This window comes from Pogoniulus pusillus, chromosome Z, assembly GCF_015220805.1.
Source record: "Pogoniulus pusillus isolate bPogPus1 chromosome Z, bPogPus1.pri, whole genome shotgun sequence".
NCBI classification, from domain to species: Eukaryota; Metazoa; Chordata; class Aves; order Piciformes; family Lybiidae; genus Pogoniulus; species Pogoniulus pusillus.
In genome coordinates this window covers 75,459,454-75,485,415 of record NC_087309.1, presented here as the reverse complement: position 1 = coordinate 75,485,415, position 25,962 = coordinate 75,459,454, and the positions used below count along the sequence as shown (strand labels likewise).

At 39.6% G+C, this 25,962-nt stretch overlaps 1 protein-coding gene across 1 annotated transcript in view; it reads left to right on the top strand.

Moving 5' to 3' along the window:
- The first annotated feature begins 722 nt into the window (after positions 1 to 722).
- SLC28A3 (solute carrier family 28 member 3) overlaps positions 723 to 25,962 on the top strand; it is a 46,390-nt gene continuing 21,150 nt past the window's right edge. The window contains exons 1-6 of the mRNA XM_064140447.1: positions 723 to 904; positions 13,404 to 13,486; positions 16,838 to 16,929; positions 18,334 to 18,523; positions 20,674 to 20,818; positions 22,435 to 22,548. Of these exons, the coding sequence (XP_063996517.1) occupies positions 848 to 904; positions 13,404 to 13,486; positions 16,838 to 16,929; positions 18,334 to 18,523; positions 20,674 to 20,818; positions 22,435 to 22,548 (681 nt within the window). The 5' untranslated portion in view covers positions 723 to 847. The remainder of the gene's footprint in view (positions 905 to 13,403; positions 13,487 to 16,837; positions 16,930 to 18,333; positions 18,524 to 20,673; positions 20,819 to 22,434; positions 22,549 to 25,962) is intronic.

Sequence of the window (25,962 nt, the reverse complement as noted above, 5' to 3'; positions counted from 1 at the left end):
TATTCCTAAACCAGGACATGATTTTCTGGTGTTTCAGAGGATAAAGCAAAAATCGTCAAATTTCCAGTCCTCCTGTAGAAAGTTATAGATTTAAGCACCTAATGAGTACATAAATACACATGTCAAATCCTATCTCACATTAATAACTGACAATAGAACTACTATTTTCACTGAACTTAGAACAACCTGTAAGTACAAGGTCCATAGACAACCAAAAATATGGGTAAGAGAACCAAATGATAGTTCTAATAATTTAAATTTGCCGTACTGTGTATAGAAAGCCTGAAAAGTATTTGAAAACTCTTAGGCTAAAGATACGTAATCTTAGCACAGGTAACTAAAGGACTCCATGCCATGAGATTTGGCATGCCAACAAAAAATAACGGACTTGTTTTTCCCTTGTTTTCTCTTGCTAGATGAAGTTTCTGAATACTGTACATCAATCACAACAATATCACAGAAACTGTGGCTTGAGGATCGTTCTTTAAAAAAACGAACAACAAAAAGCCCCTTAACACCCCTGTGTTGATCTCTCGAAGATCTAAGTAGAAAATGTTTTTCCCCAAGCAAGTGAGGAAAGCTTTTGGACTCAACCAAAGAAAAGCCTCTTGCTTAAAGAAATGCTAAATGTAGTTTCCCACGCTGGCCAAAAGGGGCTGTGCCGGGGGAGCAAGGAGGTGGAGCTGTTTAAGTGAACAAGAGCAACCTGAGAGTGCTTCCAGTTAGCAAGGGCTCAAGTGATTCTCACTGACCTTGCGGATGGATTAACCAGATGCTGACTGTCGTTGCTCTGTGCTGCAAGTAGCTTTCAACGTTCATCCAAAGTTCTCCTGTCCATAACAGACATATGGAGCTGAAGGAGGTCGCCTGTGATCCTTCAGGAGTTCACAATTTGGCCTTCCAGGTAAGTGTGGTCTCCTTTGGTTTGTGGGGAAGAGGAAGGACTTAAAGACATCAAACAGTGTTTGCTTCAGTCCCTGAAGGAAAGGGAGCAGGGGAAGGCAATTTCTGCTCTCTGCCTGCAGATATTTTACAACACTTGACACATTTTGCACCGATATCCTGCCAAAGTACAAGGCTCTTGTATAAAAAGCTGGAGCACAAGTGACACATTCAGGAGCAGGTTCTGCTCATAACTTTCATCTGCTGCCTGATATGATGGTATCTCTGACGAGGCTCTGCAGTATTTCATAGTCTGATGAATTTCACAGCTAGCTCTTCCCCCCTCTCATCTGCTGTATCAGTTGCTGCCTTTTCCTGAGGGTAGGTAATTCACAGTTCTTTTGAAGAAGAGGTCATCATCTTGCAATAGGCATCAAGGCCATGAATACTAATAATATGGGGGAAAGAGTAATGTAATCACAGTGGGGCATGTTGTCTTTCTTCCTGTTTTATTTCTCCATAATGCCATTGCAATTGTCTTGTACTTTTCCCAAGAAGAGCCCAGATAAAAAAACAATCCAAAAGTTCTGTGTGACATCTGCAAAAAGTAATGCTAATAGCCATTTTTAAATGCACATTTCAAAAGCAGAAGCATGAAAAAAAATGTTACCAAGTTAGATATTTTCCCCACTCTCCAGCATCCCTGTATTTACATCAGAATTCGAGCAAGAGCAAACAGCAATTTGCAAAACCACAGCCAGACCTGTTCATTAGACTTGTCAGAAAAGGTAGAACAAGTCAGATGGAAACAAAGGCCCTAAAGAGCTTGTTAGCAGAGTGCCCCTGGCTCTCTGCAGGCTCTGGTCCTTACGCTGCCTCAGTTCTCAGCACGAAGGATTGCACGTACTGGGTGTGAATATAGCCCGCCACTATTTAAATAATAGAGAAAGGTCTTTGTAGATGCTAAGCATGACGAATATTATGCAGCACCAGTGATATTTCAACCACTCTGTTTATGTATTCATTGGGGTATAGACAAACAATACACTGATTTGACAATCTGCTGGTCAGGGAATACTTGTGGAGTGGAAGGAGTTAGGTTCAAGTTCCTTCTCCAGTGGTCGGTTAATAAGTCATGCTAAGTGGGACACCATCAAGAGGAGACAGAGACAACTCCTAAAACACAATATTCCAGTGGCTACGACGTTCTCCTGGGTAATCGGAGCCCCCTCAAAGTATCTGTGCCTCAGAGCCCATAGACAAGCACTTGGAATTTAAATCTCCCTCAGTTCAAGTGAATGAGATAAGAGGACTTCATCTTGGCTGCATTTCCACGCACATTGTGTGCCTGAAATAATGCGATCAGCTTGCCAAGTCGGTACCTACAAACTCATTAAGGAGAGAAGTTCAATGCTAAATGATTTTGAATGACTTGATGTGAAAATCACCTTTTTCCTGCAGTCCCTGTAGAGCACAGCACAGTGACCCGGATCGGTCCTCTGCTTGCAAAGCTAGCTCACCTGGGCAGTGCGCAGTGAACCCGGGTGTTTCCCATCTGTTACAGAGTTTTGCAAGAGCATGCAAATCCTCTGTGATCTAAATAACTCAAATGCCAAATCACAAAGACTGTCCAACAATGAAACCTGGGGCCTGAATGAGGCTTTATGATTTATTTCCTGGAACACCATAAGGCATGTATATTTACATTTACTGTCTGACTCAATATTTTAAGTCACTCCCTATAGAAAATAAGACAAAGACGGAAATAGCTAAAGTTCTGCATACAGAAAAATACATCACTTCATGATAGAAGGACATGAGAAAAGAGCATCTTTTTTTTATTATTTGATCTTTTCTTTCACAAAAGATGAATGCTTTTCTTCCTCCAAGATAATGTCTTCTAGTATTAAGCAATCAGTATCTTCCCTAAATCACAGAAAAAGATTTAAGACATTCTAAGTATCAGTGTGAGATTGCACTCTGTAGGTACCTGAGATGTCCCTGAGTTGTTTAATGATTAGCACATAAAGACGTAGGAAAAAAAATAAAACAGACAAAAAAAAGGAAAAGTCAGGTTAGGTTTGTTTTATAAAACAAGTAAATTAAGAAAACAGATCTCAACATAATACAAGGCAGCTCAAGGCTGAGGAGTGGTGGATGAAGGAGCAGGGCTTTATTATGTTATGAATGAGAGGTATTGTGCTTCTTTTGTGGAGACTAATGGAATGAAAAGTTTGTAATATAGAGTAATCTGCATTTTGAGTAGTCATACAAATGGTCAAAGGGGGTCAACTTTTTGACCTCTTCCAAATTTCACCTTGGCTATTAGTATTTAAGCACAGAAAACTGTATATTTGACTGTATATGTTGTATCAGTGGTATACTGACAAGTGAAAGTCTAAAATTTGGTGGGGGTTTTGCCTTACATGTGTCACATAAGGAACTCAAATCATTATCTATATACTTTCATCACTATTTAGAAGACTACGTTAAGTGTCTACCTGACAATGTGACGTATAATGCACCTGCATCCACAATAATGTTATACAGTAATTGTGTGTCTTGTGCATTCAGTATGGCTAACATCTGATGGCAGCAACTGGGTGATCACTAGGATTTGCCATAGAATTTCCTGCTCAGAAACCCAATGCTAATAATAACCCTAAAACTAAGAATGGATCTACCTAGCTTGTGTTTGGCTCTTATTGAAGAGGCAAAGGTTTACGTGACCAGTTGTGATAATTCAGAACCCTGATGATGATAACATTAAATAAGAAGTCACATTTATTCTTCATAGAATGGTAAGACCTGTTTCATTAAAAGGAATAGTAGCTGGAATGAAAAACAAAACAAAACAAAACCCTATGATTTTTAAAAGGAGGTAAACTTTTTTTTTTTTTTTAAATAGAAGATAAGAGCTAATAAATAGTAATTGTTCCCCAGTCTCTCCTTGACAATGTTATGATACACTAAGTGATCAGTAGCTGTCCCTGAAGCAAAACACATTGTATTCTTAAGAAGTTGATTTAAGGAAGGATTCCCTTTAAAATCTTGACTTTTACTTGTATCACAAAAGGACATAGTCACTGCCATAACATAGGCAGCTTTTGTACTCCATTTTAATGAAACAAACTTAGAGTATACCCTAAAAAAAAAAGATTATTTCTGTATTTACTGCCATTCTCCACAGCTTCCTAGATACTCTTGTGTGGTTGGTTAATTAAGACTATAGGGACTATTAAGAATTTATATTTCTTGGGGATTGTTGCAATTTCCCTTGGGAATGATGAAGATATAAACTATTCTCTATAATTCCATCAGATCCAGACAGGAAATTATGCATCCGCTTTCCACATTTTCAAAACTTGCTTTTCAAAGCCATGCTGTTCTTAAAATAAAATTAAATCTTGATTGTTTCTATGGGTACTACCTCATCTCTTACAGGAAATAGTGAAATACAGATGTATCTTAAGGCTCTTTTCTTCTCAGGCTAAGTAAATATTCCTTGTGAAAACTGCTTTTAGGATTTTTGTCCTTGCCATTCTCACTGTGTTCCTACTTGCTATCAACAGATGTTTCGAGTAATTGCAGGGGTCACATGCACCTTGTTATCTTCTCAGAAATGTGCAGATTTCTTTTTTTTTTTCCTGTTCTGGGTTTTCTGGAATTTTCTTTCTGCCTCTCATACCTTTCACTTGCTCTGAGAGCTAATGAATTTCCTACTTTTTTTTTCCCCTTTAATTTCTTTATGGCTACCTTGTGCCAGTCTATCATTTTCACTTGTTTATTCTGCATTTCAGGATACTATCAACTATCCTACTCAAGATTGTCAATTTAAGCTTTTAAAGAAAACACTAGTGTTAGTCACTCAGAGGTGGGTGAACTCAGTTTGCAACCCATTTTGAAAACCTCATGAACATTTAGTCAGCTGAATTTAAATCTATCCGCAATTGTTTCTTACCTGCTGTCTCTACAGCTCATTTAGTATACACACTAATAATGAACGTTCATCCCTCCTTCTCTCTACGTTGAATTTTGTCATTTGACAGGATATTGAATGCTATGATTATTGACAGGAAAAGTAATTCCTCAATATTTAAAATGGATTTTCAGAATCATGACAGTGTGGCTAGAAAAACGTAGTGTATGAGGGAAAATTTAAATCAATGATCATCAGTTAAAATGAATATTGAAAGAACTGTAAAATGTTGAACTGTGAATCAGATGGCTTCGTTTCAGTTAACTGAATGCAGTCTGAAATACAATTAAATCCAGCATGGTAACTTAGAACATTTGCTTTTGAAACATCTGTTTTCCAATTAATTTCTTAAGTACCATGATTCTAAATCTAATGTAATAATCCACCTTTAAACCAGAAACAGTTGGAACAGCTGCCAGGGTGCTGTGATAGCATATCTTTTTCCATTGTTAACTGGCAGTGACAGAAAACCATCTACTCTAGAGTGTGTGCTGCTGTTAAAGGCGAAACAGACAGAAGTTATGCTCTCTTTGCAAAACTAATCCTCCTGGGAAAGGCAAGGAGGAGGTAAAGAGGGAAGGTCAAAAAATACTCATACAAAAAGTCTCGGCAGATTAACTGTTCATTTAGAGGGCACAAAACAAACACTGGAGTAGTTCACTTACAAGATAGCTTCATGCTTTTGCAGTTTATTTTACAAGCAGGATGTTTTTGATGCAATGTGTTATTTTGAAAACATATTCAGGGAGATACAAAAAAGGTAATGAGAAAATGCATTAGAAAGTTTTCTGTCCGTGCTGGGTAGGTAGCAATTTGCAATAGCAGGAGGCAAGCGCAAGCAGAGTAGCTTGTTGGTGAAGAGTTCTTTTCTTCGTGGTGTATGGTTAAATAACATGCATTCTCACCAAGCCACATTAAGGGGGAAAAAAAAAAAGAGAGAGAGAGAGAAAGAGGGAGGGAAAAAGGGAAAATGAAGAGGTTGTACTTGAAGAATCAGCTGTGAAGCATAAGAAACTTGCTTTGCTCCATGAGACTCATTCAAACACTGTTTTAGTCAACAAAATTAGTCTCTTACTGAAGAAAATTTCTTATTAATAGTAATTAACCAGTTTCTACTGATTTTGAAATTATTACTTATTACACTTGCAAAAACATAACCCAAATCTATCATTCTGTAGTGGGGGCTATTTAGAGTTCCAGCAGCCATGTGATGCTCTTACTAGATTTCAGTTCTATTACTCATACATTCATATACTTTAATTACTGTATAATTTAAGCGTTTATGTAATTATTGGAGTTGGACAGTGGGCTGGACAATGTGACGTCTAGAAGCATCTTTTAGCACAATTCATTTTGTGCTCCTGTTGCTTGTAGACAGCATATTCACTGGTGAAAGTCCCAAGAAATCCCATTTTCTTGCTTGATAACAAATACAAAAATCTTCAAAGAGACTATCCCCAGGGGCATCTGTGTGTCAGTTACAGAACTGTATCACTCCAACTGTATCACTCCAACTTCATTATGCTATCTTGTATAGTATTTTTTAAAGTTATTATATCTGAGTGATGCAGTTAAGCACTGCTTCTTGTGGTAGTTTTTGTTGTTGTTGTTGATTTTCCTGTATGGTCTATTCAGTAGACTCTTTCATTGTCAACTTTAGGTGCAAAAACAATCAGCTCCAAAGACAGCATGGTTAGAAGGCACACAAGTGACACAGGTGCCTTTTGGAAAAGGAAAACCTCCCTTTTAAGGGAATTAAAAGATGTATTGCCATGTAGTTTACTAGGACCACAGCAGGTAAATCAATAGCTTCTTGTGACTTCCTCCCCCCTTTTCCCCAGACAAACAAGTTTATAAAAACGTTTTTACTGAAACCAACTTTTTGGGGAATTTAGAGGAAGAATATCTTTAGGGAAAATATGTTAATGAAAACTGTTCTGGTTGCTGCTAAAGTCAGGTTTCTGCTAAAAAGCAAAATCTAATTTATGTCTAGTAGTACTGTTTATTCCTGCTTTTACCTTAATTTAATATGATTAAGCCTATTTTGTATTGCTTGTTTGGAAATCATTGCCTTCTTAGAAGGCTAAATGTAGATACTACTGTATCAGTTTGTTAGCATGTAAATAATGAGATACTTCAAACAGGAAAACACAGTGAAATGACCATACCATAACTACTACCATAAGAAACCAATGAAATATGAAAATGTTTCTATGAATTTCAGACATAAGTTCACTGACATTTTGTTTAATCAACTGTCTTAGAAACTGAAAAAAAAAAAAAGAAACCAGCTTCCAAGGTGTTACAAAAGGGAAATTAATTTATATGAGATTGTACTTTTTCAAATTTAATATTGTTTATTGATTTTGAGATGCAGAATTCTTGCCTCCTCTGACCACTACTATTAATAACAAGCAGTTCTTGTATGGTCATGGAAACATATTACAGACAATATCTAGGTCTAGTAATAACCAGAAAAACATACAAACATTAATTGAACTGGAAGAGAATGTTCCTGCAGCCAAATGCCGCTTACGGTCAATATACCACTTGCCCACTAGGTGGACTCAAGGAGCTCCCTTCTGCCTATGGTGGAAGGCAATGGTTAATCACAAAGAGACTTTCAGCATGTACTCACAAATTATTATTTCCCAACTCACGGGGCTAGCCAAACCCCCAAACCTTTCAGGGAATTCTGTTACTGTCTTGTCAGCTGCTGAGAATTCTGATTCTTCCTAGACTTCAGAGTGCTGGAGAAAGGACACAGATAATCTCTGACCTGGTCCTCTGGATGATTTGTGTATCGAGCACTTCCCGTCTTGCAGGAGACTTTCAGGTGTAGGCAGAATGTCTTGTGACTTGCACTCTTACCATGATGTCACGCTGGCTATGCAGGCTGATTGTGTGGAGGCATTTAGAGTCTGTTCCTGGTAAACCTGTGACAGTGGAGTTTCCAGGCAAGCAATAAGGCAGTAAGTAAAGGCAGCAGGCAACAGCAGGCAGAAATAGAATGGCAGAGCACGTTGTTATTACTTGCATATCTCTTTTTATCAACGTGGGATGAGATTAATTGCCCTTTGGACACAGAATTGTCCATCAGAATGGCAGTTAACCAAGCCTGGCCATGTTAGGCTAAGCCATAGGTTTGCTTCACCCAAATTTGGGAAAAGCACAGACCTTGCACAAGGCAGGCATAAGATAAGCGTGTGTATCTTGTTTACCATAGGAGAGAAGCATGCCTGGGCAAGCCAGTACATGTATTAGCCTATTTCTGGCCCATCAGGCCTACCACGACACAAGGATCATTAAAAAGAAATCATGTACCATTTCAAACATTAAGACATAAGAAAACTCAACTTCAGAATTAAAAAACAAAACCAACCAAACAAACAAAACTACCTGGGAAAGGCCCAAATAGACCATTTTGCTCCTGGTGGGAGAAGAGATGGATCTTTGTGCACTTTTAGAACCAGTCCTGGGCCAAAGGTCAACACTGGGAGGACATGCAAGTTTGGATCAAGAAAACAGCACTTAGTTGAACACCATCCATGACAAATGCAACTTTGTGTAATAGTGCAATGCCTTGAACACTCAAGGTCTGTACACTGAGTCTTGAGCTTCCGATAGTAGTAAAGCAAAACATAGAAGCAGAGGCATCAAAGTATAAAAAGGTTCTTATCACACACTACACAGGCTTTTAGGTTTTGATTTGAATCCGTAATTTTTGGTCTTGTCATGACCCACAATAACAGAGATAAAAAATCTACAAAATAAGATATCTACACATACTAACCAGACATGGGAGTTTTGCATCTTTTGGGTTTCATGGTAGGTTTTTGGTTAGTTGGTTTTTAATGACCTTATGTAAATTCATAAACCTGAAATTCCATGTCAGTAATTGGCTGTGATAATACACCCAAGACATATATTTGAACAAAACTTGAAACTGATTTAAAATTTGTAAAAGGTCAGGGAAGCAAGTTTAGTTCTCAGAAACATATACATTCAGTCAAAAACAGAAAACTGACAGGACATGTAGCATTCAGAGCACTGTTTTCTGGCACCATAATGGTTTCAATACAAGAAACAAAAGAGGTATCAGAAATGGTAATCATAGGGAATAGTGTGGCTGAGGAGTTGATAGAGAGGCATTTTCTCCTAAGAAAGAAAGAAAGAAAGAAAGAAAGAAAGAAAGAAAGAAAGAAAGAAAGAAAGAAAGAAAGAAAGAAAGAAAGAAAGAAAGAAAGAAAGAAAGAAAGAAAGAAAGAAAGAAAGAAAGAAAGAAAGAAAGAAAGAAAGAAAGAAAGAAAGAAAGAAAGAAAGAAAGAAAGAAAGAAAGAAAGAAAGAAAGAAAGAAAGAAAGAAAGAAAGAAAGAAAGAAAGAAAGAAAGAAAGAAAGAAAGAAAGAAAGAAAGAAAGAAAGAAAGAAAGAAAGAAAGAAAGAAAGAAAGAAAGAAAGAAAGAAAGAAAGAAAGAAAGAAAGAAAGAAAGAAAGAAAGAAAGAAAGAAAGAAAGAAAGAAAGAAAGAAAGAAAGAAAGAAAGAAAGAAAGAAAGAAAGAAAGAAAGAAAGAAAGAAAGAAAGAAAGAAAGAAAGAAAGAAAGAAAGAAAGAAAGAAAGAAAGAAAGAAAGAAAGAAAGAAAGAAAGAAAGAAAGAAAGAAAGAAAGAAAGAAAGAAAGAAAGAAAGAAAGAAAGAAAGAAAGAAAGAAAGAAAGAAAGAAAGAAAGAAAGAAAGAAAGAAAGAAAGAAAGAAAGAAAGAAAGAAAGAAAGAAAGAAAGAAAGAAAGAAAGAAAGAAAGAAAGAAAGAAAGAAAGAAAGAAAGAAAGAAAGAAAGAAAGAAAGAAAGAAAGAAAGAAAGAAAGAAAGAAAGAAAGAAAGAAAGAAAGAAAGAAAGAAAGAAAGAAAGAAAGAAAGAAAGAAAGAAAGAAAGAAAGAAAGAAAGAAAGAAAGAAAGAAAGAAAGAAAGAAAGAAAGAAAGAAAGAAAGAAAGAAAGAAAGAAAGAAAGAAAGAAAGAAAGAAAGAAAGAAAGAAAGAAAGAAAGAAAGAAAGAAAGAAAGAAAGAAAGAAAGAAAGAAAGAAAGAAAGAAAGAAAGAAAGAAAGAAAGAAAGAAAGAAAGAAAGAAAGAAAGAAAGAAAGAAAGAAAGAAAGAAAGAAAGAAAGAAAGAAAGAAAGAAAGAAAGAAAGAAAGAAAGAAAGAAAGAAGCTGGAAACATTTGGTTTAGTGGTATGATCTTTTAGTCAGGTAGGGCATACATATCTAAAATAGAGGAAATTTCAGGCAAACACAGACTGGAGGCAACAGTTCTGACACATGACAGATCAGAGAAAGAAAAGAAGACTAGAGTGCAAATGATTTCATAATAAACACATTTGTTTTGGCTGCACAGGCATCTAAGCCTATGTAGTGAGCAGCTATGAAGGTATGAGAGTCAGCTTAAAAACCAACCATGGATATTTTGCTATAGTCATATATTAATATTTTCACATCCCCACTTGAGAAGCAGTCTGCTACTTTAAGAGTTCCATTAAAAACTTCTAGTACTTTCTTGTATTGTAATCACACACCTATTAGCCAAGTTCAGTGGTACCTCAGCAGCAGGTACAGGCAAGAAACAGAGGTTTCTTGATGTCGTGAATATTGTTTCTATGTTTCAGTGGGGTTTGAATACAATCAAAGTCAGCAAATGCATACTACTAAAGAAAAGCCTCTGCTCTCAAAGTGGAAGTGATTTGAGATTTACAGTGATGAGAGAGGATCTTGGATTTTTCTGATATGCATTTTTGGGACAGGACAGAATCTGAGATGCTAGAAGAAGAAGATGGTAGACAGTGTCTATGCTTTCCTCTTTGAATAACCTAGAAAAAAGGAGAATGTAAAAACAAAAAGAATAAAAGGACTTTCAGAATGGATTTAAACTCTTGAAAATGGATAAAGTAGCAACAGTCAATGAAAGCATGATTTTCATCATGAAACCAATTTCTCACTGAAAAAGTTTAACTGAAAGTGCTCGGCCACTACTCTGTACAAGAGTTGTAGAAATATGTATGACCACACTGATGCTTTCTTCAAAACACTGTCACTGAGACAGAAGAGTTTGGGGGGTTTTTTTGAGTCTCTGCAGAGTACAAACTTTGCTGTGCTCCTGCTGGCAGAAGATCACATATTCCATACATCTTATAGGTTAGCCTCAGCAAGGAACAGTGCTGCTAAAGAACCAGATCTGATATCATGTTTGGTCATGGGGGCGGGGGGGGGGGAAGCAAAGGAGTTCTCCCTTTTCCTTCTATATATGCATAGACTTAGACACAAAGTGAGATTTGGGTTTTCTTAATAATTGTTATTGCAGATGTAGGAAAGCATTTGTGACAATAAAAAGCAATGTAATAACATTCTAAGCATAATTAAATACATTATAGACAATCTAAAAATATGATTTGTATATTGAAATACTCAAATGGGGGGAAAAAAACCCAAAACTCTTAAGACAAACAGTATATCCACAAATTCAAAAAGCCAGGCTGTGTATGACTCCCATATGCTCCTGGTCCAAGGAGGGTGATGTAGCATTGAAGAAAGCAATGGAGGGAGCATGGTCCTGCCTGGACAGCATATAAAGTAGAGAGGTGGGAATGGAGACAGGAGTAGGACGTGGACTTGGAGCTGTGACTAGCAGAGATGACATTGTGCCATAGGGAGTGCAGCTCTCTATGAATATGAAAATAAGACTCTTTGACCCATGAGAGAGTCCATGGCTGGACTCTCCTGATTTACAATGCGGGATCAAAAATCTGTGAGAAGCACTTGCATGCAGTGCACTCCGAGTTTAAGCCCGGGAATAAGTGGCATTTCAATGCTATCAACATTTGGTGTCCCTCGGGTGAGATGCTTACCTCCTGCGTTCACTGAGCAATGCACTTCCCGTTACCAAAAACAACAGCAGCTTAGCAGGTGGCGGCATCTACACTTTCCAGGTAACTGAGTCTAGTGAAAACGTAGCCCTAAGTCACAGTGTAACTCCACAGAGACACACAGCTGTCATTGCTAGCCCCCTCAAAAACCACCATCGAGAGGCCTGAGAGACTCCCTGTGTGTGTCAAGCCAAGGTTTTAAACTCTTTCAAATTCGGCCTCGCATTTTATTCCCCCAAAAACCCAGACAAACTCCTCCAAGACACGGAGTTCTACCGACATACCCCTCTGAACTATTTTAATTGCTGCCTGTGTGTGAATTTTGCCTTTGACCTGGTTCAATTCTTCCAAAAGGAACTAAATCAGAGGGGTTTGAGGACTTTTGGTGATGCCTGCAGCGAGAAAATCAGACAGAATGGAGTCACCAGGGCAAGGTCCACTGTGGGCCTTGCTTCACAGGGCAGTGCAGGGAGCGCAGACAGCACAAACGGAGGCAGGAAAGGTTTGAACTCACCTGCAGCCTGCCGGCGCTCCAAGCGGCTGGGCACAGTGACAGCATCGAGAGAGAGGGTACGACATGACCACACGCTCAGGCAAACACCGTCCGCTTTCGCTATGCTACTGGCCGTGCTCCTAGAGGTAGGCGAGCAGCCAGGCCACCCCAGGACAGCGCTAAGAGGAGTCGAAGACGGCACAAGGGCCGGGTCGGTGCGCTGTTGCCGTTGGACTCGACGGTTGCCTGCCCGCGGTTACCGGCCCTTGCGCCGTCCGTGCGACGGGCCCGCTCCTGCCTGCCCCGCAGGCGAGGTGGGGGCAGGCACGCAGGTGTGCCACCCATCCTGGGGGTGCTGCAGTGCTCCCAGACACCTCAAGGACAGGCTTCAGGCATGATGGAGGTCAGAGTGATTGTTCTAAAGCTTTAACGCAGCCTAGCTTGTGTGGTTTGGGGGTGCGAGATGATGTACTCCGGAATGAGACGTGCTGCCTGGGGGAGGAACTGGATGAGGGGCCAGGCCATGCCAGTGGTGGCAGACGGAGATCAATTCGGCACCTGGCCGGTCACAGGTGGTGGTGTCTAGGGCTCAGTATTGGGGCTGATTCTGTACGTGGTTAGCAATGAAATGGACAGGGGGTTTCAATGCGCCCTCTGCAAATTTGCAGGTTACCTGAAAGGAGGCTGTAGGGAGGTGACGGTTGGTCTCCCAAGTAACAAGGACAAAAAGAAATGGCTTTAGGCTGCACCTGGTGAGGTCTACTTTGGATATCAGGAGAAATATCTTCATTAAGAGGGTTGTTGAGCATTGGAACAGGTTGCTCAAGAGAGTGGTTGAGCTACCATCCCTCTGTATGGATGGGATCCTCTTCATCTCTGGGTAACATCTGTTATTTTTTTCCGTTTCAAAATAGCATGAATGGATTCAGAAAGCTCACAGCCACAGTCCAACCGCTGGGTTTGCCTGATGCTGATCACAGCACGGGTGGCAGATGTGAAAGCTGGAGCCGTGCCCTAAGTGCAGACAGGAAAGTGCTGAGACTGCTTCAGCCACATTCCAGTGGAGATCTGTGGGTTTACACCTTTCTTAACAAGTGTGCATGACTCACACAACCTTGCCTCTGATTTGTTTTGCAGGAGGATGAATACATCAATATTCAGAGTGATCTGCATGGAAACAAAGGTGACTCTCCAGATGATGAGCAGCCATGCTTGAAAGGGTAATGTCTTTTGGATGAGTAAGTTTTCCACTCGCTTAGTCCTGACTTAAACAACAAGCTGCCAATATTTCTGTTTCTGAAGTGACATCTCTAAATTCCACTGCCCTACCTCTATGCTGCACAGACATATATTGCCTATCAATATGTTAAATACCAAACCACGTTGTATTTAAAGCTATTACGGCACTGAAATTACATGTGTATTTGTGGAACTATCTTCCTAGAGCCTGAAAAATTAAAGGAGCAATTTATTCTTTTCCTTTTTGTACATTAACTATTTTTTCAGTATTTCCATAATGGCCTTTTTAAAAGATGTCTTAGACAGTGATCTCTTTTAGGAAGCATAAAGATTCACTATTGTCCTGCAGTTTGCACAGCTACTTGCTCTAGTAAAAAATAAGAACAGAATAGCTGTAAAAAGAAGCCACTGACAAAGCAGAAGCTTTACACTTTGCAAGCACTGGTGCCAAGTAATCACAGTGAAGGCAGGTATCTAAATTTTACTGAACGATTAGGGGTTTTTGGTTTTTTGGTGGTTATTTTTGATCAGGTTTACTGACACCATCATATTAAAATACTGCTTCAAAAATCTAGCTAAACAATTTAAAAGGTTTCTTGTTTCTGGGTTTTGTTTTTTTTTTCATTTCTCCTCGTTATTCTTTGGAAATTAGTAATTCCTTTTGCAGGACATAACATGAAACGCTCTCGTTTAAAAAGTTTAGGTTCTTGTCTAGCTAAAACAAAGCTGATCTTTGAGACTGCAAATATCCAAGTCTGGTAAGCCTCCTCAGTGCCATGCATCTTCCTGGAAATAAGACAGCTGCACAGGCCAGTGTTGAAATACAAATGACTGTGTAAGATTAGTGATGTCTCTTCCCCCTTGTACTTGGGCCCATAGGAATCATTTGACGAGAGGCATTTCTGCACAGATTTGGACAGAGTTGACAGAGATAAAGCTTGCTCTTTTTGTTTTAATTATTTGTACATGCATAGAGATCCAAGAAATAAATGAAGTTTAGTTCAAGGGACTTAGTATTCTGGAAGTCCTCTCGTTCTCTCATCAGCAGAAGGTGCCATTCCTGCAGGCAGTGAAAATTCCCTGAAGGCTGAAAACTGAAGAGTACTTTTCTCTTGTTACAGTTAGGCTAAGTGTTGTTGTGCTCTCTGGTTTTGTACTTGATTTTGTACTTTGGTTAGGTTTATTTCTACATTAAAAGCCTAAGGAGGACAATGATATCTCCACCGAGTTATTTTTTTGTAAATTAGTTCCTAAAAGCAGGCACTAATGCCATTCGATATCTTCCCCGATCTGGTCAAAAGGGTCATTCACAAAGCATGCTTCAACTTTGAGTGTGCCATTGATTTCTTTCAACAGATAGCATTGAATTGCCTTTGGTCAGAGGTACAACTCCTTTGAAAGATCAGTTTGTTGATTACAAGGATTCACTGTATGTGCAAAGTGTTGACATTCACTGCTAGAGTACACTGAGATCAGAAAATCTGAGTTGCAAAGTACAAGCAAGAATAGTTTTGGCATATATGAATATTTCACATAAAAGTTCTTATTTATATGTGCTTAAGTGGTATTTGCATTTCCCAACACCTTTGATTAAGTAAAAGCCACCTGCAATACACTGCGCCCTAAACCTATAGGATCAGCTTTGAGGGGAAAAAAAAGTTTCTTTAGTGTATTAATCAGATTTCATGTGGAATTTTTTTCTGCCACCTTTCAGAACAGAGCTGTGTGTTTATGACATGTTTGTTTGCCTAAACTCTATTACTCAAGTGATAATCACCTAAAAAAATAATGAGAGATGTTAAAGACAAGGAGAGATTATGAAGAATTGTAATCTTAAAATAACAATTTTAAATCCCAAATGACTGATAAGTATCAGTAATAGGTAGAAGATAATAACTTCTCTTCTTTTTTCTTTTTCTTTTCTGATTTAATGAATTAACTGTAAATTTTATGAAGTAATTCTGTCTCATTCATGTATCTTTCTTATCTTTCTTTTCTCCTTGTATTTCTTTTCCTGTTGTATCTAATCTCTCTGGTGATACAGAGCAGGTAACCGCATGTTCTTACATGTTTAAAAACAAACAAACCCAAACAAACACCCCCCTACCCCCCCCCCCCCAAACCTATGACCTAAGAGGTAACAGGAAGTCCCAGAAATAAAATTGACAAATCAAAAGCAATTGGGATTTCTTAAATACCTTGTTACTCATTATACTGGTGAAGGAGCATTTTACTGCTCTGCTGTTCTGACTGCTAACTTAATATTATTTGTTTCTCTCTGCTTTCACTTAAATTAATAGCTGCTGTCTTTTATTTTGGGTTTTGTAGGGGTTTTTGTCGGTTTGGTTTATTGGTAGGTTTGGGGTTTGGTTTTGTTTGGTTTTGGGGTTTGTGTGTGTGTGTATGCAGAAAATAAGGTTATTCATGCTGAATTACAGTGTGCATCTGACAGCAGCTGCATGTAGTTTCTAAACAAATAGAGTCTGAGTAATTAACATCCCTGAATATAATACTGCTTTTATAGACTGTAGGCTTTAAATAGACACAGTTATAGCTGTGATTTCTTTTCCAACTTGAATAATACAAGGATGTTTTATTTAGTTGCAGCTTACGTAATTGAAACATGTCCACATCACCAGCATGTTTAACATTGGAAATCTCTATTAAATTAATTTTATTAACTGCTAATTCCCCAAATTACGGTCTCCCTCGTGAAATCACTCCATGTTGTCTTTAGCGAGATAATAAAAGAATGGAGTATATAATACAGAACAGATACTAGAATAAGAGATTTAAATACAACAAGTCATTTAATCTTCCATGAACTGATGAGTTTTTGATGAAAGATCAATATATTTGATTAGGGCATTTTTAAATCTATGCACCCTCTAGTAAGATTTTAGATGGATATTGCTGTTTTGCAGACAAAAATGCAGATTCAGGACTTCAAAACTCTACTGCTCCGCAGAGTAGTTCTGGGATGGCTGCATTAAGTCTTTGTGGCTCTAGTAAAATGTATTAAGTCTTTAACTAAATGCTCAGTTTGCACTAACCCTGTTAACAGACCTCACAGAAGAGCTGCTATTCAGAGGCTAGCAGAGCTGGCCTGGTAACTTTGGCCTATGAAATACACATCAGATTTTTTTTTTTTCATGTCCAACATCAAACCAATGTTGGTACAATTTTCTTTGACATTTTGGGATTAAAATGTAACCCTTACAAGTGGAGACATTCTTATCAATGTAATGCGATATTCTGGGTGACATTACTATTTTTTATTTTTCTTCTTAGTCTACAGCTAACATTTCTCTTTGCTTGTTACGTTTTTCTAGGCCTTTAGAACGGAAATATGATAAACTCTGTGAATTTTGCAAGAAACATAAAACCAAACTTTACTATATAATCTATGGAATCTTAATAACAGGTACAGTACGTTACAACCAGGTGTTATGAAGCTTTATTTGTTTACTCGTATGAGATTATAGACTCAAAGAAGAAGTCTGGACTGTCTTAAAAAAAACATCTTTGAAAGAAAGTAAAAAGTCCCAGAGAAAGCTCCAGATCCCCAAACCTCCACTCATTCCCAAACTGGGCTCCTCAATTCAAGAGAGATGTCAAGGTGCTGGAACGTGTCCAGAGAAGGACTACGAAGCTGGTGAAAGGCCTGGAACACAAACCCTATGAGGAGAGGCTGAGGGAGATGGGGGTGTGCAGCCTGGAGAAGAGGAGACTGAGGGGTGACCTTATTGATGCCTGCAACTACCTGAAGGGAGGTTGTAGTCAGGTGGGGGTTGGCCTCTTCTCCCAGACAACCAGCAGTAGAACAAGGGGACACAGTCTCAAGTTGTGCCAGGGGAAGTACAGGTTGGATGTTAGGAGGAAGTTCTTGCCAGAGAGAGTGATTGGCATTGGAATGGGCTGCCCAGGGAGGTGATGGAGTCACCATCCCTGGAGGTGTTCAAGAAAAGACTGGATGAGGCACTTGATGCCATGGTCTAGTTGGCTGGCTAGGGCTGGGTGCTAGGTTGGACTGGATGATCATGGAGGTCTCTTCCAACCTGGCTGATTCAATGATTCTATGATTCAATGTATCTTGCTACACTGTTTCTCCAGCACATTTCTGAGTTTGGACTGAAAGAGCAGTTCATTGTGTCCACTCCATTAGCAGTGTCCTCCAGTAAGCCAGCTAAATTACAGCTCTAAGGGCTTTCCCACGAGCATGAAATCACTTTGGAAAGAGTCAGGGACCAACCCAATCTGAACTTAATTCATTAGACTAGATTTTTTAAATTATTATTATTATTGTTATGGTCCATATCTACAACAGATGTTTGCTAGAGGGAATGTCAGCAAGCACTATAAAATTATTGTGATATTCTTATTTGTCTGTTTCCTAATTAGTCACTAAGCCACTTTGTATCCTTACCCTTCAACAAGATTGTTTTTGAGATCATCCTTGACCACTGAGAACATGTAGATGTAAAATATATTTGTCATAAGCATCAACATACCAGAAAGTGGTTATAAAAGGGCCACTTGCATGCTAAGTGTCATGCCTTCTTAGCACTGACTCAGCTTGCTTTTTCATACAACACATATAGCCTGGCTCAAGAAAATGGGTGAGTTCTAGCAGTATGCCAAGATTTTGTATGCTAATTCCATAAAAACATGGGTAGCAACAGGTTTTTTTACTGTTTTTTTCCAGTATTTAGGACAAGAGAAAGAAAACACTCGAAAGGTACATGCAGGCCTGACTTTAATGTGAGATTTGATTCTGGTTTTATAAAGACCAGCCTAACTGATGTGTATATTTTTGTTTCTATCCCAGCATACTTGGTGGCAGTTATTGCAGCCTGCAGTTTGAATTTTCAGAGAGCCTTACCACTCCTTATCATCACTGCAGTAGTCACCTTTTTTGTCTGCTGGGATGTCTTAACAGCTAAGTACAAAGACAGAATTGCTGCATTCTTTTCTCCTGGAGAAAGTTATCTGGAGAAACACTGGTTTTGGCTGAAATGGTAAGTATTAACTACTTATATATGCAAAAGGACAAAGCAATAGTTAATTTTCCCCTCTAGTTTCAATAGAACAAGGGGACACAGTCTCAAGTTGTGCTGGGGGAAGTATAGGCTGGATGTTAGGAGAAAGTTCTTCACAGAGAGAGTTATTTCCCATTGGAATGGGCTGCCCAGGGAGGTGGTGGAGGCACCGTCCCTGGAGGTGTTCAAGAAAAGCCTGGATGAGGCACTTAGTGCCATGGTCTAGTTGACTGGATAGGGCTGGGTGATAGGTTGGACTGGATGATCTTGGAGGTCTCTTCCAACCTCGTTGATTCTATGATTCTGTGTCACTTTATACCTCCACAAGCACAGGGGCATGTGTTGGTCATGAAAATAACATAAAGAATACATAGAGAATAATTCACTGTTTTCCAGTTTATAGATTGCAGGCACATGCTTAAGACTGCAATACAATAACTAGGCATAAATGTTCCTCAAATCGAGACAGGACAAGTTTGTGGTTGCAAGAGAACTTGTTCTCATTAGGTGTGTTGTATCCTTCTGCATTCATTCTGCAAGACAAACATTGCCTCACTTTAATTTGTTCAAAGAGCTATGAACTGAAGTCTGACATATGTAAAGTGGTAAAGACTGAAGTGTGTCTCCATAGCAGGTTTTTCTTGACATCCAGGAATTCAAACATGTAACCAAGTTTAATGTCATTAGGTCATAAAGTCTTATTTGGGGTGGTAGACAGTTCAGCTGGTAGATAAAAGGTAGATACTTACCTTTAGTAGTTACTTATTTTATTATTCCTGAGAAGTTATCAGGAAAATTGAAGTTATTCCAGGGAAAAAGAGAAGCCAAAGTGGGCTTGTAAACCAAATAAATGACCAAGTGGAATCTCATCCAAAAGGAAAAGGAAACTGGCCACCTACTTCCTGTCACAGATAGGTCACCTGCTATCTAAGAGAGAAAGAAGAGAAGTCATTCTGAGTCCAGGAAAATGTCACAACTCATTCTTAAGATTTTGAAATGGTTTTGCCACAGGAGCAAGAATTTTTAAGATGGTATACAGATTGTGACTGTTCTGCTCAGGAGCCACTTTGGAGAGTGTGTCACACACAGGCACATCCCTTAGACTATCTGGCAGTTTCTTTGAGGAAAGGAGCAAACAGAACAGGAGAGTATTGATAAGCAGGTGGAGCAAGCCAGGGGCAGCAAGTGAAATATCACCTAAATTGCAGTCCTTAAATTGTACATATCACATATTAAGTGTCTAGCTGTATGTCACTTATTTCTCCAAGAGACAGAAAATCTCAAAGGTGTAGGAAGTGTTATTCTGCATTGCAATAGCCAAGCCATTCTGTGCAGCTGGTCTGCAATGCTTTTGATCCAGTTCTGAAAATGAAATTTTGATATCTATGTACCACATAAATCAGTGAAAGGTAAACAACTGTTAGATACTAGCAACATTTAAGAACTGGCACTAAGTTTAGTTTCTCCTCTGTAAATGGGATGGTATATTTCCTTGCCTCCTCCCTGCCTTGTGATGATGACCTTCAATATGCAAGCTGCACAGGATTCTGTGGTAGTGGGAGCTATAGAAACACTGTACACAAATGTATACATGTCTCTTATCTTTGCTTCTAAACTTGTTGTGATTAAAGTTATTTTTTCTAGAGAGATTGCAACCAGTTACAAAGAAGTAAACAGTTTATAACCTGCTTCTCAATAGCATGTTTCCCAGGCCCACAGCATAGTGCAATTCAGAAGAATCACAACTTCTCTTGCCCTGAGCTAAGAAAAGATTCAATAAAGACAACAATAAAGGAAAAGGAGGATGGAATGAGAAAGGAGAGTATTTTCTCAGACTTCATTTAATAGCAGTAACACCTAGACAAGAATCACTCAAGCTTTACTCCACGCTTTGACTTTAGGAACAAGGTTGGAGAATATTTATTCTGGATACCACCAAGGGATGAGATCAGAGATGTGTCAGAAAGGGAAAATTCTTGCTTTTGTAGAGATACCTATTTCAGCTTAGTATGTGGCTCAGAAAGTTCCTCCTCAGACGGAGGTTTAAATATTGTGGTGAGGGAAAGAGGAAGGAACATCTATTCATCTTCAGGATGTTGTGCCTGACATCATTTTTTTTTTCCCTGTAGGGTGTTGTGGACAGTTGTTATTCTAGCTGTCATCTGCTGGCTCATCTTTGACACAGCAAAACAGGGATCCCGTCAGCTGATCTCCTTTTCTGGGCTTGTGTTGTATGTTTTCTTGATGTTTATCTTTTCCAAACATCCAACCAGAGTGAGTACTTAGTCCATGTTGGATCTTTTGGGGTTTTTGGTTCAAAGTCTTGAAAGCTATTCCCCCATCCCTGTACCGAGTTCAGTAAAGCAAAATCCATGTACATCAAAATTTATGCTTGCCAAAATCAAGACATTTATTAATTTTTGAAGAAAAGAAACTTGCTGGCATCTTGGGAATAATGGATTGGCTGTGGCAGCATCTTATTCTCACTGTTCTGGAAGGCCACTGCTGATCCTTTGTTTTGGCATTGATGCACATTGGAACTTATCTGCTCCTAGACCATCAGTGAAAGCTGAGGCCTTCTCTGTGTTTTTCAGCCACAACAGGCTCACCACAGTCCTCAGCATGTCACAGGTGCTTATTTGTGGACAGCCATTATCTCAACAGAATTCTCATGGAATTGGAGTTCTGCTTTCCTCATATAGGTCTTAATCCCTCACAAGTTTAATTCCCACTGCAAATGGGCAGTGGGCTGAGCTGAGACCCTCAATTATCATGAACCCACTCCCATAACCCATTTACTTTAATTTTCCAGCTGAAGTATCCACTCCATACTGCTGTGGTATAGCAAAGGGGTTGCTTCTCCCACCAGAATTCTCACCTCAGCCTTTACCCCTGTGTGCATGCCTAATGTAGAGCATATGGCTTCATCAGTCATTTCAGCAACTGCTCTGTTAGTGCTGAGTTTTTCTTAACACAAAAGTTCCCTTCAGAAAGGCTAATGGACCTGTCACTCTCTACACTATGCAGTTGTTGCTGTCTCCATCTGAAGTGGAAACTCACTTACTCCAAATCCTTTGTTCTCTTCCGTGGGTCCTTGTTACACCTAATTGACTTGCGTTATCCAAATATCACCATAATAAATTAGAGTGCTAACTCAGCTCTTTACCTTGTAATGATCAGATTCAATTCATATTTTATGAGGCAGCAGAGCAGAAATCTGAAATGTAGTGAATGATTTGTCACAGGCAGCCACAGGTTTTTCCTACAACCGTCTTTATGACATATGAATTGCAATACTTAACTTTGAGTAGTTCTCAACTGTCAAATTTATTTGAATCTGCGGAACAGAAAAGATTTGAAAGTACCCAAGCACACAAAAAAAGTCCTTATTCCTAGTCCAGATATGTGAAGAATCTTTGCATGTGGTTCTTTTTCTTTTTTTAATGTTTCCATTTCCAGTTACTAAAAAATAAATCAACTTCTAACAAAAAGTGGGGGGGGGGGGGGAGGGGGGGGAGGGAGAGAAAGAGAAGAATCATATTTGCAGCCTTCATATATCCCTTTAATTTATAAACCACAGCACAGCAAGAACTGTCTCTCCTTTTCCTACTGCTTGATTACTTGCAGTCTGTGATGGTGAAATGGGCAGGCATGTGCATATTTAGCTAGTTGGACTTTCAACAGTTAGCTCGGATGGGGACATCCACAACACTGAGCTCTCAAATTAAGGGAAATGATTCATGCTCCAAGTTCCCTACAGCTTGTTTTGGCAGCTGTTCTTACCCTACAGTGGAGTCAGACAGTCCTCTCACATTATTTTAACAAACAACTAAAGTAAATAATTGTTTATTTAAATAATTAATGGTTTCTTCATTTTTCTGCCCATCTAGGTTGCTTGGAGACCAGTATTTTCAGGAATAGGGATGCAGTTTATTCTTGGTCTTCTTATTCTGAGGACCAAAGTAGGATTTCATGCATTTAATTGGCTGGGCATTCAGATCCAGGTAAGCTACTAGGGGGAAAAAATATCTTTTTATCTCTTAAAAGTCTTACATAACAGATAGGAAGCTGAAAGGTCCATTTTCCCCTAGATTTTTACTCCTTGAAAATAAATGGGTTCTTACAAAGGTAATTGACTCCCTAAATTCAACCTTCAAATTTCTTTTTTGTCCAGTTAATAAAAGACCATGTGGGACAGGCTGAGGACTAAGGACTAGAGTGACCTTGTTTCTTAATAGTTTTAGCATCCCTGGGCTGAAATTATGACATGAAGCCTTCAAACATGCACCTGCTGTTGTATCAGGACACTTAAAGACTCAGACCTGGCTCAAACCCAAAATATCCTTGCAATAAAACTGGTATGCTGAAAACCCTCGGGGTTTAGCGAGGCAGAGTTGTGTAGCCATAATTCTGGCCTCAAAGACATTTCATAGTTCCCACAACGTATAAGAAAATTAAGTCAACTACAAGTGGCATAATCGGCAGCTGTGAGCAGCAGAGAATTTCCATCGAAGGGACACAATCCATCTGTAGGTGCCCCGCTAGAAAGTCTGCAGAGACAGATTTGTTTTTAAAAGGTCATTAATATTGCAAAGTAGTAAATAAGAGAAATCAAAAATGTAAATCAGAGAATATCCACTGAAGGGCATTCAGACTTTCCACCCCAGGGATGCTATTCACACAGCTGTTCTTCACAGTACAGATAATTAACCATATTTAAACCAGGACAGTGCAGGCTGTACTGTCTCTGCAGAGGCACGAAAGCACAGGTCTGACGTCTGTTTGGTTGCTAATCTGCAGGCTGCAGAGTAATCTGTGTTTTGTCACCAGGTTCTCAGTTTCCCTTTCATCTCCAACTGAAGCAGACCTAGTGCCCCCTTTCGTTGTCTCTGTACAGCTTACAGTCACACCAAACATAACTCATTTCCTAACTATCACATTTTCATTTCAAGTAGTATCACTAATTACTTCAGAAGTACTGAAATGCATAAGAATTATAAAAATGCATTGCTGTATCAGAATTAATAAGATGGATTTTTTTTTTTAGACTAGTTTTTGGCTACTTCTGCCAAAATTCCAACTTCAAAAATGTTCAAAATTCAGCCATTACAACTCTATGTTGAGACTTGATTACATGAGAAAGAGGTTAGAAATGCACCTCACTATCGGGATTTTAAAAAAAGAAATGTATAGCTTTATGGCCTTTATTATGTTTGGCACCGCAGGAAAATGTGCCCTGTGCCCTTGCTGTTTCTTTTCATGCTTTGAAACAGCCTGAACTCTTACCAGAGCAGATTTGAGATAGTTCAGTCAGGCACAATCAGTGAAGCATAGAGCCATACAGATGAGAGCACAAGCTCCCTCACTAAATCTCTGAAAGCTATGTAGCAATATTTGTTTGATGTGGTTCAGGAGTTTTCCCTCTCTCCATCATTTTTGCCAAATCATGGCAGGCAGGAGAGGTGCCCGAGGACTAGAGGAGAGCCAATGTCACTCCAGTCTTCAAAAAGGGCAAGAAAGAGGCTCCAAAGAACTGTTGACCAGTCAGCCTCACCTCCACACCTGGAAAAATGATGGAGCAACTCGTTCTGGAGGGCATCTTAAAGCACTTGGAAAAGAAGAAGGTTATGAGGAGTAGTCAGCATGAATTTACTAAGGGCAAGTCATGCTTGACTAAACTGATAGCATTCTATGATGATATAACTGAATGGGTAGATTCAGGGAGACCAGTGGATGTAGTCTACGTTGACCTTAGTAGACTTTGACACTGTCTCCCATGATACTCTAGTAAGCAAACTCAGGAAGTGTGAGATGGAAGAGCAGACAGTGAGGTGGATTAGGAACTGGTTACAAGAGTTTGAAGAGTGGTGATCAATGGTGCCAGGTCCAGATGGAGAGCTGTAACCAGTGGAGTCCCCCAGGAATCAGTGCTGGGTCCCATGTTGTTCAACATCTTCATCAGTGACATTGATGAGGGGACAGACTGTCTGTCTGCTCAGCATGTTTGCTGATGACACCAAGCTGGGAGGCTTGGCTGATACAGCTGAAGGCTGTGCAGCCATCCAGCAAGACCTGGACAGACTGGAGAGCTGGGCACAGAGGAACCAAATGAGGTTCAACAAAGGACAAGTGCAGAGTCCTGCACCTTAGAAGGAATAATAAACTGCACCAGTACAGACTGGAAGGTGATCTGTTGAAGAGCAGCCCTGCGGAGAGGGACCTGGGAGTGCTGGTGGACAACAAGTTATCTATGGGACAGCAATGTGCCCTTGTGGCCAAGAAGGCCAATGGGATCCTGGAGTATATTGGGAAGAGTATGTCCAGCAGATCAAGGCAGGTTCTTCTCCCTCTCTACTCTGCCCTGGTGAGATATCATCTTGAGTACTGTGTTCAGTTTTGGGTTCCCCAGTTTAACAGGGGACAGGGATCTGCTGGAGAAGGTCCAGTGGAGGGCTACGAGAATGATTAGGGTACTGGAGAACATGCTTTATCAGGAGAGTCTGAGGGACCTGAGGCTTTTTAGTCCAAAGAAAAGAAAACTGAGAGGAGATTTGATAAATTTATACAAATATCTGAGGGCTGGGTGTCAGGAGGGAGGAAACAGGCTGAGGAGTGGTTGTGGCCAGGAGGAGGTTGCTCTCTTCTCTCAGGTGGCCAGCACCAGAACAAGAGGACACAGCCTCAAGCTACACCAGGGGAGATTTAGGCTCGAGGTGAGGAGAAAGTTCTTCCCTGAGAGAGTCATTGGACACTGGAATGGGCTGCCTGGGGAGGTGGTGGAGTCACCGTCCCTGGGGCTGTTCAAGGCAGAATTGGACGTGGCACTTGGTGCCATGGTCTAGCCTTGAGCTCTGTGATAAAGGATTGGGCTTGATGATCTGTGAGGTCTCTTCCAATCCTAATAATACTGTGATACTGTAATAGATGTAAGCTGCAGTACAGGAGGTTTCACCTCAACACAAGGGGACATTTCTTTATAGTAAGGGTCACAGAGCACTGAAACAGGCTTCCCAGATACCTTGTGGAGTCTCTCTTTGGGTCCCTTCCAATGCCTGACATCCTGTGATCCCTTCCCCCATTTGGAATCATCAGACTAGCCTCAGACAGCTGGAAGTTAATATGAAGCTATATTTACAGCGCATATTAACAAGCATATATACACAATACCTGTAGATATTTACAATTACATACAAGTTAGAAGTAATACAGAAATTCAAAACCTGTCCTGATCAGCAAGACTGCCCAGGAGGGCTCCCAACTAACCCCTTCTTCCCACTCCTCCCTTAACTCAGAAAGCTTACGTGATTAACCTTTGCAGAGAATGCTAAAAGAGGACAAGAGGTTAGAAGGAAAATTATTAAATTGGGTTACACAGATTCAGAGAAACACTTAACCAGTGAGCAACAAGCTACAGAATG